The 12195-nt window shown below is 38.1% G+C and overlaps 1 protein-coding gene and 1 pseudogene across 2 annotated transcripts; one reads left to right on the top strand and one right to left on the bottom strand.

The window, feature by feature from the left end:
* The first annotated feature begins 92 nt into the window (after positions 1-92).
* Positions 93-6929, top strand: LOC136179230 (signaling threshold-regulating transmembrane adapter 1-like). 2 transcript variants are annotated; one of them, XM_065954884.1, is made up of 7 exons: positions 93-555; positions 954-1047; positions 5227-5343; positions 5433-5466; positions 5586-5647; positions 5738-5793; positions 6039-6929. In XM_065954884.1, exons 4-7 carry the CDS (start codon positions 5453-5455, stop codon positions 6273-6275), a joined length of 369 nt encoding a protein of 122 aa, XP_065810956.1. In that variant the 5' UTR covers positions 93-555; positions 954-1047; positions 5227-5343; positions 5433-5452; the 3' UTR covers positions 6276-6929. The 2 variants fall into 2 exon arrangements, with proteins under 2 accessions (XP_065810956.1, XP_065810955.1); XM_065954883.1 differs by lacking the exons at positions 93-555; positions 954-1047 and adding an exon at positions 1438-2682.
* A 1514-nt stretch (positions 6930-8443) lies between these two features.
* On the bottom strand, positions 8444-10214 carry LOC109990341 (ammonium transporter Rh type B pseudogene; annotated as a pseudogene).
* Between the last annotated feature and the right edge of the window lie 1981 nt (positions 10215-12195).

Below are 12195 nucleotides of genomic sequence, written 5' to 3'. Positions count from 1 at the left end.
CTGGGCAGGTCCGACGGATTTAAAGTCCCAGGAGGTGTTACCGGGGAGTGGGGGGGGGGTTACACTTAGTCGTTACACTTACTACACATTATAGACGTATGATAGCTGGTAAAGGTTCCCATTTAGACTTATTATTTAGTGCTAACGAATACTTTTAGGCGAATACCCGGAGGACAAAGTCTGCTGCTTTTGCTCACAGGTGGAGGACTGAAGCTCTCTCGTCACGCCCCCTCGGCTCATGCAAAGATTAAGATTTACCTTTATTTCAGTTTTTACACTCTGTAAGTCATGCAACACACACATAGGCTGAAATATACACACACATGCACAAACAGGATCCTATGGACATGCACTAACGCAGAGCTGTCAGAGTGACGTCACAGCGGGCGCTCCTGAGCTGGTGGAGGGGAGCGGGCTCAGGAGGTGATCTGGCACCTCTCCAGCTACCAGACCAACTTCCATATTTGGTCCGCACCAGGACTTGAGCCAGTGACCCTCCGGTTCCCAACCCAAGTCCCTACAGACTGAGATACTGCCACCCAGACATTTACAAAGGTAAGTAGCCTACAGTAGGCTACCATAGACTGTAAATTGGCCTACATACAGGGTGTCAAAAAAAATACGAAATCGCAAATTATTTTAAAATGGAGTAAATAGTAGGCTAAGTGAGTCAGTTTGTTCCAAATAACTACGAATTTATTTAGCCATCCATGTAGTGTAGTATGAATATTATTTCTTAAAAGTGATTGTTGTGTCCTTTGCTTTAAGTTTGTTTATTTAAGGAAACATGCAAGGACATTATCATTTGAAACTGCGTCAGAGATACGTTTTAGCGAATATTATCTAGGTAGAGAAATGTATGGTTTGCAGACTTTGTTTGTTTCTATTAATTTTGTAAAGAAAGGTGACAGCTGATCAAGAATATGCTTTTGTTTTGTTTTTGCTATGCAAAGGATATGATGAAGAGGGAGGCGGTTTGAGTTGCAGGGGATCCCCACCCTGGATTCTTCAGCCAATTCTGCCAGCTGGATCATTCTCACAAAACCAGTGATCTACTTTTCTTTATTTTTAATTAAAAACATTTTTTAAAGCCAACTTTTAAAATAAATTAAACTTAGACAATGAGTAGGATTATGTTTTGGTCTTTTCTGAACAGTGTGTAATTTATTAATTTTCAAATCCCACACAGGTGTTCAAAGAATCAATAAGTATGATAACAGGTCAAGAAGTCACCCTACCCAAATGTGTTCTACAAATTTAACAGAGTAGTGAAGCTGTCAATCAAAGAAACTTGTCCACACCCACATATTCCTGAGAACAGGTCTAATCATGGTAATCACTGTGTGTGTGTGTGTGTGTGTGTGTGTGTGTGTGTGTGTGTGTGTGTGTGTGTGTGTGTGTGTGTGTGTGGGGGGGGGTGTCTTGACAGAGCCTTCTATACATTTTTTAGCTGAAATTCTTATAACTGCAATGCTTACAATCATTTAAATTGATCTCTCTTTTGCATTTCAGATTTAGTTAACTAAAACTTTGTTACTAAAACAAAATGCATATCGTCATACCTGTAAGTATATGCCCTGTGCACACTCACAGCACTGTTAATCCTTATAAATTGGTGCAGGCAATGGCAGGAAACATAATTCGCTTGACAGAAAATGGATTCACCGCACGAGAAGGCTGACATTTCTTCTTTTTATGACACAGACATATTAGAGATTTGATGGACTGATGCGCCAAAGTTAGGCTGATGAAAAAAATTAGGTATACAAAGAGGTTAAGAACTAGGTTTTAGGCACAACTTGTGAAAATTAGTAATTTGGTCATTGTTGGCTCTATTATTCCTGAGGAAGTCTGCATTTTTAAGCTCTCAATTTTAAAAGCAAGTATCCAAAGTTCCAGGCTGAAGCTGAGGTTTACCATGTCTAGCCATGCAGAGAGAGAGACAAAGACAGAAACAGAGAGATAGGTACTTTCCAATCCATGATGTCGTCAAGATAAAGAAAAAGTTAATCAACACTATCCTTCATTGAACGTTAGAGGAGCTACCATGATTTTTTTTTTACCTCACACTGAAGAAAGGTCATTGTCACTGTTTCACCAAGCAGCTCACAGCCAAAGTTAAAGTTGTATAACAAGATCTGTAAACCAGGGATAACATAAAATGTATTATTGAATTGAAGTGATCAGTTTGGACGTCATTTTCAATTTGACACACAAATTCCTGACAGTGAAAAGGGAACGTCACCGTTTACCTTTGTTTTGTCTATTGATAATATCTGACATTGAAACACATCTTGGTTTTTCAATTTGAAATGTTCCTTTTTTTGTATTCTTAAAGCTACTGAAAGGAAATATCTTCATGATCTCAGTGAAAACTGGTCGCATTAATTCAACAAAATGTGTGATCTTTGCCAATACTGCCTAATCTTGTCACTTTAGTGTCAGAGAAATTCACACTGCCTGCTTCCTTGTTGCTGTTTCTGAAAAGGTTTGTGGTTTTCTGCATGAAGGCACATCCTGTAGGGTGTAAGCAATTCTTAAAGAACAACAGCCTTGTCTCTTTGCATCACAAAGTATGAGCAGAAACGTGTAACAGGCTGTGTTCTGGTTTATCATATCAACTGTATAGAAAGAGAAAGAGCTTCACTGACATGGCAGACTGTTGTAATGCTACAACCAGTGGTAAGTCACTGCAGATATAGGATCTAAATGTGAGGGTTGATGATTATGAATGTGATTATTGTTGACGTGTGGGGTTGATGTGAGATGGAAAAGGCATTCATGAAATTCGCTTTTAAGAGATATCACATGCTCAGTAATTATGATTAAGAGTAACCCTTTAATCACTGACAGGATGAAAGAGTCTGACTTATCACAGCTGCTCAAATATAACGCTGAGCAAATTTATAATCCAAGTACTATTTCGACACAGGTTTAAAAGATGATTGAAGAGCTGAGTCCACAAACTAAAACTGAGTCAAGAGTTAATGTAAGTTAATATACTCAGATTCTTGGTCAGTTAATCGTCTACTTTTGTAACTAACTCTGTTAAAACAACAGAGTACAGTTAGGATATCAGAAACCAATGGTAATTTAGTGATTTGTTGTAAAAACTAGCTATTGGATATTTTTGATTATTCGTTTAAGATCACTGTTGGAAAATGGAGCCTCTTATAGTGAGCTCTACGGTTATTTTTTTATGGTGTTTAGATTTTGAAGTTTATACAATTTTATTTTCAAACTCAGTTAACAGCAGTTTTGACCAAAAGGAGGAATGAAAAGCATTTATTAACCCCTTCTGTCTTCACTAATTATATCCACTTTGGCTACTAACATTAATGTAACTTATTGATGCAATATTTGTTTTAGTCTTTTTTACTTGCATAATCTTCGAAGCTTAATTCTTCATGAACTCAAACATAAGATGTATGTTCAAGGTCACAATTTTAAGTACTAACAAAGGAAATGTACTTGATTATGAGAGCAAGAGTACCAGCAACTTGTTAAAACTCTGTGTAAATAAATGTAGTTGAATATAATAAATTATTGCAATCAGATTTATTTTCTTTATTTTATTGAATGAGTGAGTGAGTGAGTAAGGGTCTGAATTCATCAGTAGATTCGATGGTACAACATAAATAATAATCATGGTTTCATAAGAAACATTTAATTGATAGACACAACTACCACCTTCATGCAATCAGATTTCAATGGGGACCCATGCCACCCCTGGCCACAACTCGGGGTCACAGCCCTGTGTACAGAATAAATGTAGGAATACATTTATACATTTAATTATAATGCTTAAAAACATGTGTGAACGAGGCCAAAAGACAAATATATCCATGGGCCAAATTTGTCCAACTAGTTTGTGTGGACAGCGAACTGATTTAAAAAATAAATAAATAAACAGGACTGCGCAAGAGTGTGACTTTTCCATTTTCTTTTGAGGAACATACAAATTAAGGAAGTGCAAAGGTCCAATTTAATCCTGAAGAATTCTTAATTACTATTATTTTATTTTTTTAACAAGTAAACATCTGCAGCTGAATTCTTATTCTCCATGCATTGTTGCAATCGTCATGTAATGTTTACAATCTGTGACAACTCTTGAACCTTTGTAACTGATACAAAAGTCATTACTAACCACAACTATTAAAACTCGTTTGTAATGCTGCCATGGTAACAATGAGATATAATTTATTCCTTTCCCAAACTCTCAGATGAAACTGCCACTAAATAATTACAGTGAGTGAAGCACACTTACTGTAGAGGCATGTTTGGCATCATGTTGTGTGTATTTTAAGGTGCTGCTACTTCCTGAAGGTGATCTGCAATTTCTCAGACAGAAGGCGTTTCACATTGTGATGACCACTACTACTGTGGATGTATTTTATTATCTTGGTGGTAGTCATAATGAATTGGAGATGCTTCTCACTCTGGTATAGCATATACAAAATAGTCATTCCTAAACCTTTGTGCTGTATATATACTCTGTTTTTTTCTTGTAAACAAGACACAAACAAGTGAAATGTTGATATTTGTACAAGCGGTGCAAGAGCACTGAATTCTGCTGAAAATGTATTGAATGCCAAACTATAAGATATATTTTTTTCCATTTGATGTCTTGTAGTAAACTCTGACTGGGTAGATTGAGTGTTGTACTGTAATGCAGTGAAGTCAGGGTAGCCCACACTTATTTGGTCTCAATTAGGCTTTGTATACATTTTAAAAGAGGAAATGCATCCAATGGTTTGCTGATGAATTTTTGTTTGCAACATAAATAGACTCTACTGTGCACAGAGTGAGTTTGCATGTGCATGACTGCAGTAAAACCACATCTTGTTCTGCAGAAAACTGAGCAAAGCAGCAGAGCAAATCTGTTTGTCCGATTTACTTTCTTCACAAACTTTTCACTTAGCTTAGTATTTTAAGATGTATCAGGGTCTTTTATGTAGTGTAATTACTATTCATTTAAACAGGCTCTATGTATGAAATGTGCTCTAAAAATAAACTGCCCCTTGTTCTTGTTTCTAAATTGAACTTGGTTTTAATGTGAGAGTTGGTGGTTAGCCTTAACCTCACTGTGTAGGTGACAAACATTTCCTATTAGACTAAATCTTTCACTCCTATGCCTGGAGATCTGCATTGTGTTTTTAAAGATTGTCTCTTAGGTATCTGTAATTTCTTTAATGAACAGTATAAACATGTTCTCTCTTTCTTTAGGATGGGGCTTTTTCTGTGTGCAGCATCATCTGATATGGCTGCTCGGGACCATCAGCATATGTCTGCTCCTCTCACTCTGTTTGAATATATTTTGCTGTGTATCAAAATGTTGTTCAGGTAAATAAATAATTTACTCTAAAAGAAGAGAAAACCTAATCATATACTGTAACTTTTGATGGATATTCTTTTGATTAATTTTACAACAGGAAAATGGAGATGCCAACCAATGAAGAGACAGAGGTATGTAGAAATGTATTTTCTGTATTCACTGTCTTTAAAATAACATCATCTGTGATGTTCTACACTTTTAGGAGTCATTGCCAAACTGAAAATTATATATCTTCTCCATTTAATTTTAGAAGGGGGGCAAGGCAGATGGAAGACAATCCTATTTATGGAAACTTAGGCCACATGCAGACAAGTTAGTGCTGTGTTCTTTTTATTTACACCTTTGTGTATCTCTCTGTGCGTTTCTCTGTGTCTGCTGACAGTGTTATGTTGTTTTCCACAGACACGGCTTTGTTCACCGAGACTGATCCTCTACGGAGAGTCAACTCTGACTCACAGGTAGGGTCTTTAAACCCCTGAACACAGACTTACATGTTACCTGTAAAAGTTAACTTACATGCCTAACCGTTTTGAAAGATTCAGGAAAAGAAGCAGTTGTGAGTGAATGCAAATACTGATGTGTTTTTTGGTTAGACCTACTTTTGATTATTTTGCAAAAATTATTTACAACAACCAATTCTCTATAAATTGTGTAAAGAGCTTACATAATTGTTTTTTGTCTCTCCTGCCAATCCAAAATTCAGGACTGCTATGCCAACCTGACCCTGAAGCCTCCCAGGCTGCAGTCTGGCCGCAGCTCTCCTCAGATTCAGTTCTCAGACATGGTTCACTTAGAGGAGCACCTGGAGTCAGAGAAAGAGGATGAGCCCAGCACAGATGTTGTGTCCACCTTGTCTGATCTGTATGCTTCTGTACAAACTCAGCGCACCAAAACTGTCCACCTTGCAGACAGTGGGGAGGAATACGCCAACCATCTCTGAGAGAAGCGTGACTGTTGATGGTGGGAGGCCAAAAATAGTTTTTGTGCAACTTGACCTGCAGCCACAAGATGGCACTGTTTGTGCTTTGTCTCTGCATTAAAAATCACAATCATCACGTGATAACGATAAAGAGCATGTTGTACATACTGTTTACTTGAGACTTGAACTTACAGGTGTTATAAAATTCAGATAATATATTTCTAGAATCACTCTGGGATTATTTTTTTATGATCTCCACTGAAGTAATACCCATGAATAATTCGAAATCCATCCCACACATTTTGATATATCAAGAATAATCTGCTTTAAATTATATTTTGTGGCTGACAGGGTTTTCTTAGCAAAACATTTAGTTTCAAGTTTCAGGTTGTTGCATCCCAATTTTTCCACTTTAGCAGGTGAACTCTGCAATCACAGTCATTCTGAAATCATACATCAAAGCTGAAGTAAATATGTGAAGCAATCTATGTAATTCTTTAGATAACGTCATTGTTACACATGCCAGCTCTTCTTCTCACCATGAACAATTATTGAGTTTTGATTTATGTTTTTTAAGGGTTGAGCCTGTAAATCTTTGATCAGACTATACCTGTTTTACATGTGAACTGCAGCTTTTCTCATCGCTTTAACACATTAAATCTAAATGTCCCCTAATATCAGTGAGCTGGACTTCTTGGAAGACAGGTCATTAGGTCTGTACTTCTATTACATAACAGTATTTACGGTGACAGAGGAACCAGTTAAGTAAGCTTTAATCAGTGTGGAAGATAATACAATTTTATAATGATTGATGGCTTGTTCAGGACACCTGCAAAATCACTAACAGGGCTGTTAAAATGATTAGGGTTTGTATAGCAACAGAACTGAGAAGCAACAAAACAATCAACTACATATCTATAAAGAATAAAGACAGCCACGTATCTTCTTTTTTTTAAATCAAATTTGATAAAAGTTTCAAGGTTGTCGGGGTCACTGTCTCAAAGGCAATGATAATAAATCAGAAAAAGGTCATCCTTTGTGTCCGATGAAAATTTGGAAAATTTCTTACAACACAGTGTTTCAGAAATGATGATCAAATCAACATGTTATCAGCACTCTGTCAGTTATACTCTTTATACAGAATACAATGAACCTGGACACTAAATAGACCTTGACTCTCCTATCATCATGATAAAATGATGCTAACCTATCTGTAAATACAAGACAAAGTGTGGACAAGTCTTCAACCTTTGTAATCAACCAAGAGCCTTTTAAAGCAGGGTATCAGCACCCTGACTGGACAACCCAACACTCGTTATCTAATCATCTCTTTCCTTAATGACACAATAAACTTTAATGAAGGCAAAACTTGATGTTTATTTAGTAGAAGTATCAATCTTGTTTGAAGTTTGATCACCAATTTTAATTGAAAAACTTAGACTGACTAAAAATGTAAGACAAATATATTATACAATTTAACAGCCTGTCTAACTGAAGAAACACAGAGTAGTTTAAGCCCTGCCTTGACCTCCAGAAAAGGCTGCAGGAGATTTAGAGAATAAGGAAAGGGTTTCAAGATGCTTGATGTTTTACACTCTTTGATTTTCAAAGGCAGTAGAGAATGTATTATTGGGGTTGGGAACCAACATCACTAAATATTAACCTGCCAAAATAACTTCAACAGGTAGTCAGATTCTTAACCTTGTTGGCTTGTCATCTGATCAGATGTTGATGACCAGCCAGCATCTTGCTGATAATGTCAGTTTACATAACTGCACATTAGGTTTGGCACCAAGACCAGGTTATGTAACTGAAGGACAAATACAAATGACTAATTCTAAAATAAGTTTCAAATCACGGTTTATGCATTCCTTAACATTACAAAGTAATTAATTCACTTAATCTAAAAGATCCAATCCGCATTGTTCAGGATTATCAATTAACAAGGAGATGGTTTTGTACTTCCCTGTACACAAGGTGCTACAGAATGTGGAGTTTAAGTTCTTGTATTGTTGTGGGTTGCCTTGTCCTTAGGATGTTGATTGAAAAAATATTAATGTTTTTGAGCCATAAGAAATTGGATGTTTTACTGATTTGTAAGTGCTCATGTTCATTATTTCTGTTAGTGGAGAAAACATGCAGAAATATATTTAATAATAATAGAAAGAGCAATAAAAAGGTCCCATCAGTATAATTTAAAGTGATTTATTTCAAATTGAATGTAAAAAATACAACACCATACATTGCTTTACATGTCATATTTTACACTTTTACCTGTCAATTGCAATTTTGAGTTCAAAACTTGAAATGCAACAGTAAACCTTTGGCTTATGTTTCAGACACAAACTCTTCAACACATGTAATAATCAACCAACATTTACAACACTATCAAACAACTATCAAAACTGTCTACATTTTGGAAATAGTAGCAATGACAATAATTACAAACAGGAACAACTCAGAATAACTGGCTCTGTATGACAGCTTAACTTTTGGTATCGGAGCTCACTTTTTCTTTTTCATCATTGTCTATAGTGATCTTAAGATCCTTTGATCTCTCAAAGTCAGAGGGCATGTCAAAGAAAAGTTCATCATCAAAGCAGTCCTCATCAGACGGGGACGCCATGAAGGGTAGCTTCATGACAAAGCCAGTGATCAACCCGCCTACTGTTGACGCTGCAATGGTGGAGAAGATAGCTGCTAGCTGATATAGAGCTTGTATCTGCGCTGTACGACCAAGGCCAGGTTTCAATCCTGGGATCAGATCCTGCAGCTCCAGCAGCTTTGGATCTCCCAAAGGTGGAGCACGGTGGGAGAAGATCTGGTACATGCTGGGCCCGTAGGTTTCTTCCGTGGCTAGAAGGATGGCACAGATCCCTGCGGTAGATGATATAAGGCCGGTGAGCCCATGGAGGTTATGAATACCACACTGGTCTTGGATCTTCAGCTTGTGGGCCATGAAAGGGGTCAGGTATTTGTAGCCAAAGAAACAGGCAGTGCAGCCCATGATGCCCAGAGCATATGCAGCTGCGGGAGAAATCATCATGTCCACAGAAGCTCCAACTGTCACACCACCCGCCAAAGTCACGTTCTGAATATCGGCCATTGTGAGCTTGCCTCTCTTGTTGAACACTGCAGAGAGTGCAAAGGCAGTCATAGTGGATGAGCTTAGACCGATAAAGGTGTGGAGGACTGCTCTGTGTTGATCATCACCCTTTAAGGTCAGTGCAGAGTTGAACGAAGGCCAGAACACCCAAAGGAACAGTGTCCCCAAAACACAGAGGATGTCAGACTGGTAACTAGTAATCTCATTAGGATGTCCCTTGTTCAGGCTGGGACGGTACAGGACAAACGTGACCCCTAGTCCAAAATAGCAGGCAAACAAGTGAATGAGAATAGACCCCCCTGCATCATTGATCCTGATGTATTTTAACACAGCCCACTCTGTCACAGCAAAGAACGGTACCTCTAGCAGAGCCATGACGAGCAGCTGAACTGGACTGGTCTTCCCGATCACAGCTCCAAAAGAGATGAGGACCACAGCGCAGGCAAACTCTGCATTCAGCAGGTTAACCACTCCCAGATGGATTTTACCACCACTGTAGAACTGGAAGAATCCTTGAATCAGGATGGCCCACTGGATTGCAAATGTAGCAGTGAGAAAGTTGAAGACCATCCCACTGAAACCATAGAATCGAAAGAATGCCAGCAAGCAGCCGAAACCCACGAAGATCATCACCTGCACATCTGCAAAGAAGGGATAGTCTCTATACAGGGAGTTCTCCATTGGGTTGGTCTGGTTGTTTTGGAACTTGGCATTTGCATTGTCATCATAAGTGACAAACAAAGCAAAAAGAGTTAAAATGACAACCTCCAGCACCAGAACCAGCACTGGCAGGCGCACTCTCAGACTTGTTGACGCTCTCATGGTGATCACAGCTCAAGTTTGCTCCCTTGCTGCAGCAACACCATCTTTTATACCTCCATTTCATCAGATAAGAGCCACTAATGGCATTGGGTAAGGCGCATAACCCGGCACAGGTCAGAACACTGTTATTTAACACCTCATCACACAAGTACTGACTGTACTTTTATTCTTCAGGTTCCTCAAAATATATGGATTTCATACACAAAGATGTCAACGTTGTCCATCTCGACTCATCAAAAGTGAGACCTTCATAAAAATATACTTGTTACATGCTAGTCAATATTATTCATTGATTATACACAAGGGGAACAGTGGACAGTTATGATCTTTATTGCCATGCATTAACCTTCAATCATTTACCTGAAATAAGAGAGAGCCATCTCCGTCCACTTGGCCTTATCATTAATACATTTCTACAACCCTTACTGATAAGGAATAGGCATATGATAGCAGTTTTTATATCATGGGTTAAATCAGAACAGTTGACAAGTTTATGTGTCTGAAGACAATATTTCCAGAGGCTGGAAGCATTTATACTCACACTGGATTTCCTGAGGTAAGACGTGACATAAATAAACAACGCAAAAGTAGCGGCCGTAGCAACAGAGTCCGCTACACGACGTTATAATGAGAATATTTTCTTTTATATCAATGCTATGTGTAATCCAATGGAATGACAACATCCACAAAAGAGAGGAGAACAACATACTGACGAACAGAAAACATAATGCAGCCGTGTAATGACGTGCACGGAGATCGTAGTGGTCGCTTGCAGACACTTTAGGCAGTCACTATATAAACGTCACTCTCTTTCTATTGGCTCGAGTTGAAATCTCCGGAGTCTATGCTGCCGCGTTCAGACATCAGCTCACTCGGATTTTCTGCGGATAAAATACTAGGGGTCTGGCCGGAGAAACTCCGGGTAAAGTCTACGTGACAAATGCGGCTGTTTCTGTTCACATCCGGAGATCACAAATCTCCGGAGTTTTTCAGGAGATTTCTATATGTGTGAAAAGGGTTTTAGAGAGTTCACATGTTTTGTTTTCAGGAGGGGACCTGATTTTCTTCTTTTCTTTTTTCAAGGAGTGAAATAAGCACAAAATCATATTCACTGCTTAGACTGCTTGGTGAGTACGAGGCATTTTGTCTCATGATCATCAAGCGAATTTTCGCAAGTAACAGAAAAATAAAGGCATCTGACTCAGTGTGCAAGGTTTCTGTGTGTAACGTTTTTTCAGACACAGTGTTATGATGTGTTCAAGGTCTGTCTGCTACATGACTATTAGACAAAGGTAAATAAAAAACATCATGATGTGTTCAAACTGCATGACTTCCCTACAATTTGTGTAATTTGAAAAAAAAAGAAGTCAATAACCTAATGTTGAATAATAGTGGGATACGCACTCTACCTTGAGGTGTCCCATTCTCAACTTCATATACACTGAAGTATTCTGTACCTACTCTTACTTGATTTTTTCTGCAAACTGAAAAACACATAATTCAATTATAAGTTTTCCCACTTGTCCTCAAAGATGTCAATTTAATGAGTAGTCGATCTTTCCACAGCACATAATAAACCTTCTCTACATCAAAAAAGACAAGTTCCTTATTTGTTTGTGCTTTTCTTATGTTTAATACTAAACATAGGCCTTACACTGATATAGCACTCCTTTCTCTACGGAATCTACTTTGCTATGGAGATAAAATAAAAATAAAAAATCTAAATAATAAGTAAATCTATCTGTAATTCTTTTCATGATTTGACATAAGTGAGAAGTTTAGGTAATGGATCTAGCTTGACAGATCTGAAGCGCCTTTCCCTGGGTAAAAAAAACAGGTCTTTCCATGCCGCCCGGGACCTAGGTTTCATCATTGATGACCAGCTACATTTAAGATTCAAGTGGCCATGAAAGCCTGGTCATGTCCATTTGCGCTGTACAACATCAGGAAAATCAGACCTTACCTGTCAGAGCATGCTACACAGCTCCTGCATGGTACCAGCTCTTGTGATAT

The sequence above is a fragment of the Labrus bergylta genome, chromosome 5 (assembly GCF_963930695.1).
Source record: "Labrus bergylta chromosome 5, fLabBer1.1, whole genome shotgun sequence".
Classification (NCBI taxonomy): Eukaryota; Metazoa; Chordata; class Actinopteri; order Labriformes; family Labridae; genus Labrus; species Labrus bergylta.
This window is presented reverse-complemented; position numbering and strand designations above follow the sequence as displayed.

Bases quoted from the DNA above. Each gene is read 5' to 3' on its own strand.
- LOC136179230 (XM_065954883.1), top strand. From the start codon at position 2,652: ATGGCAGACTGTTGTAATGCTACAACCAGTG. The intron at 2,683-5,226 runs GTAAGTCACTGC...CTCTTTCTTTAG, and splicing joins TTGTAATGCTACAACCAGTG to GATGGGGCTTTTTCTGTGTG. The intron at 5,467-5,585 runs GTATGTAGAAAT...ATTTAATTTTAG, and splicing joins CAACCAATGAAGAGACAGAG to AAGGGGGGCAAGGCAGATGG.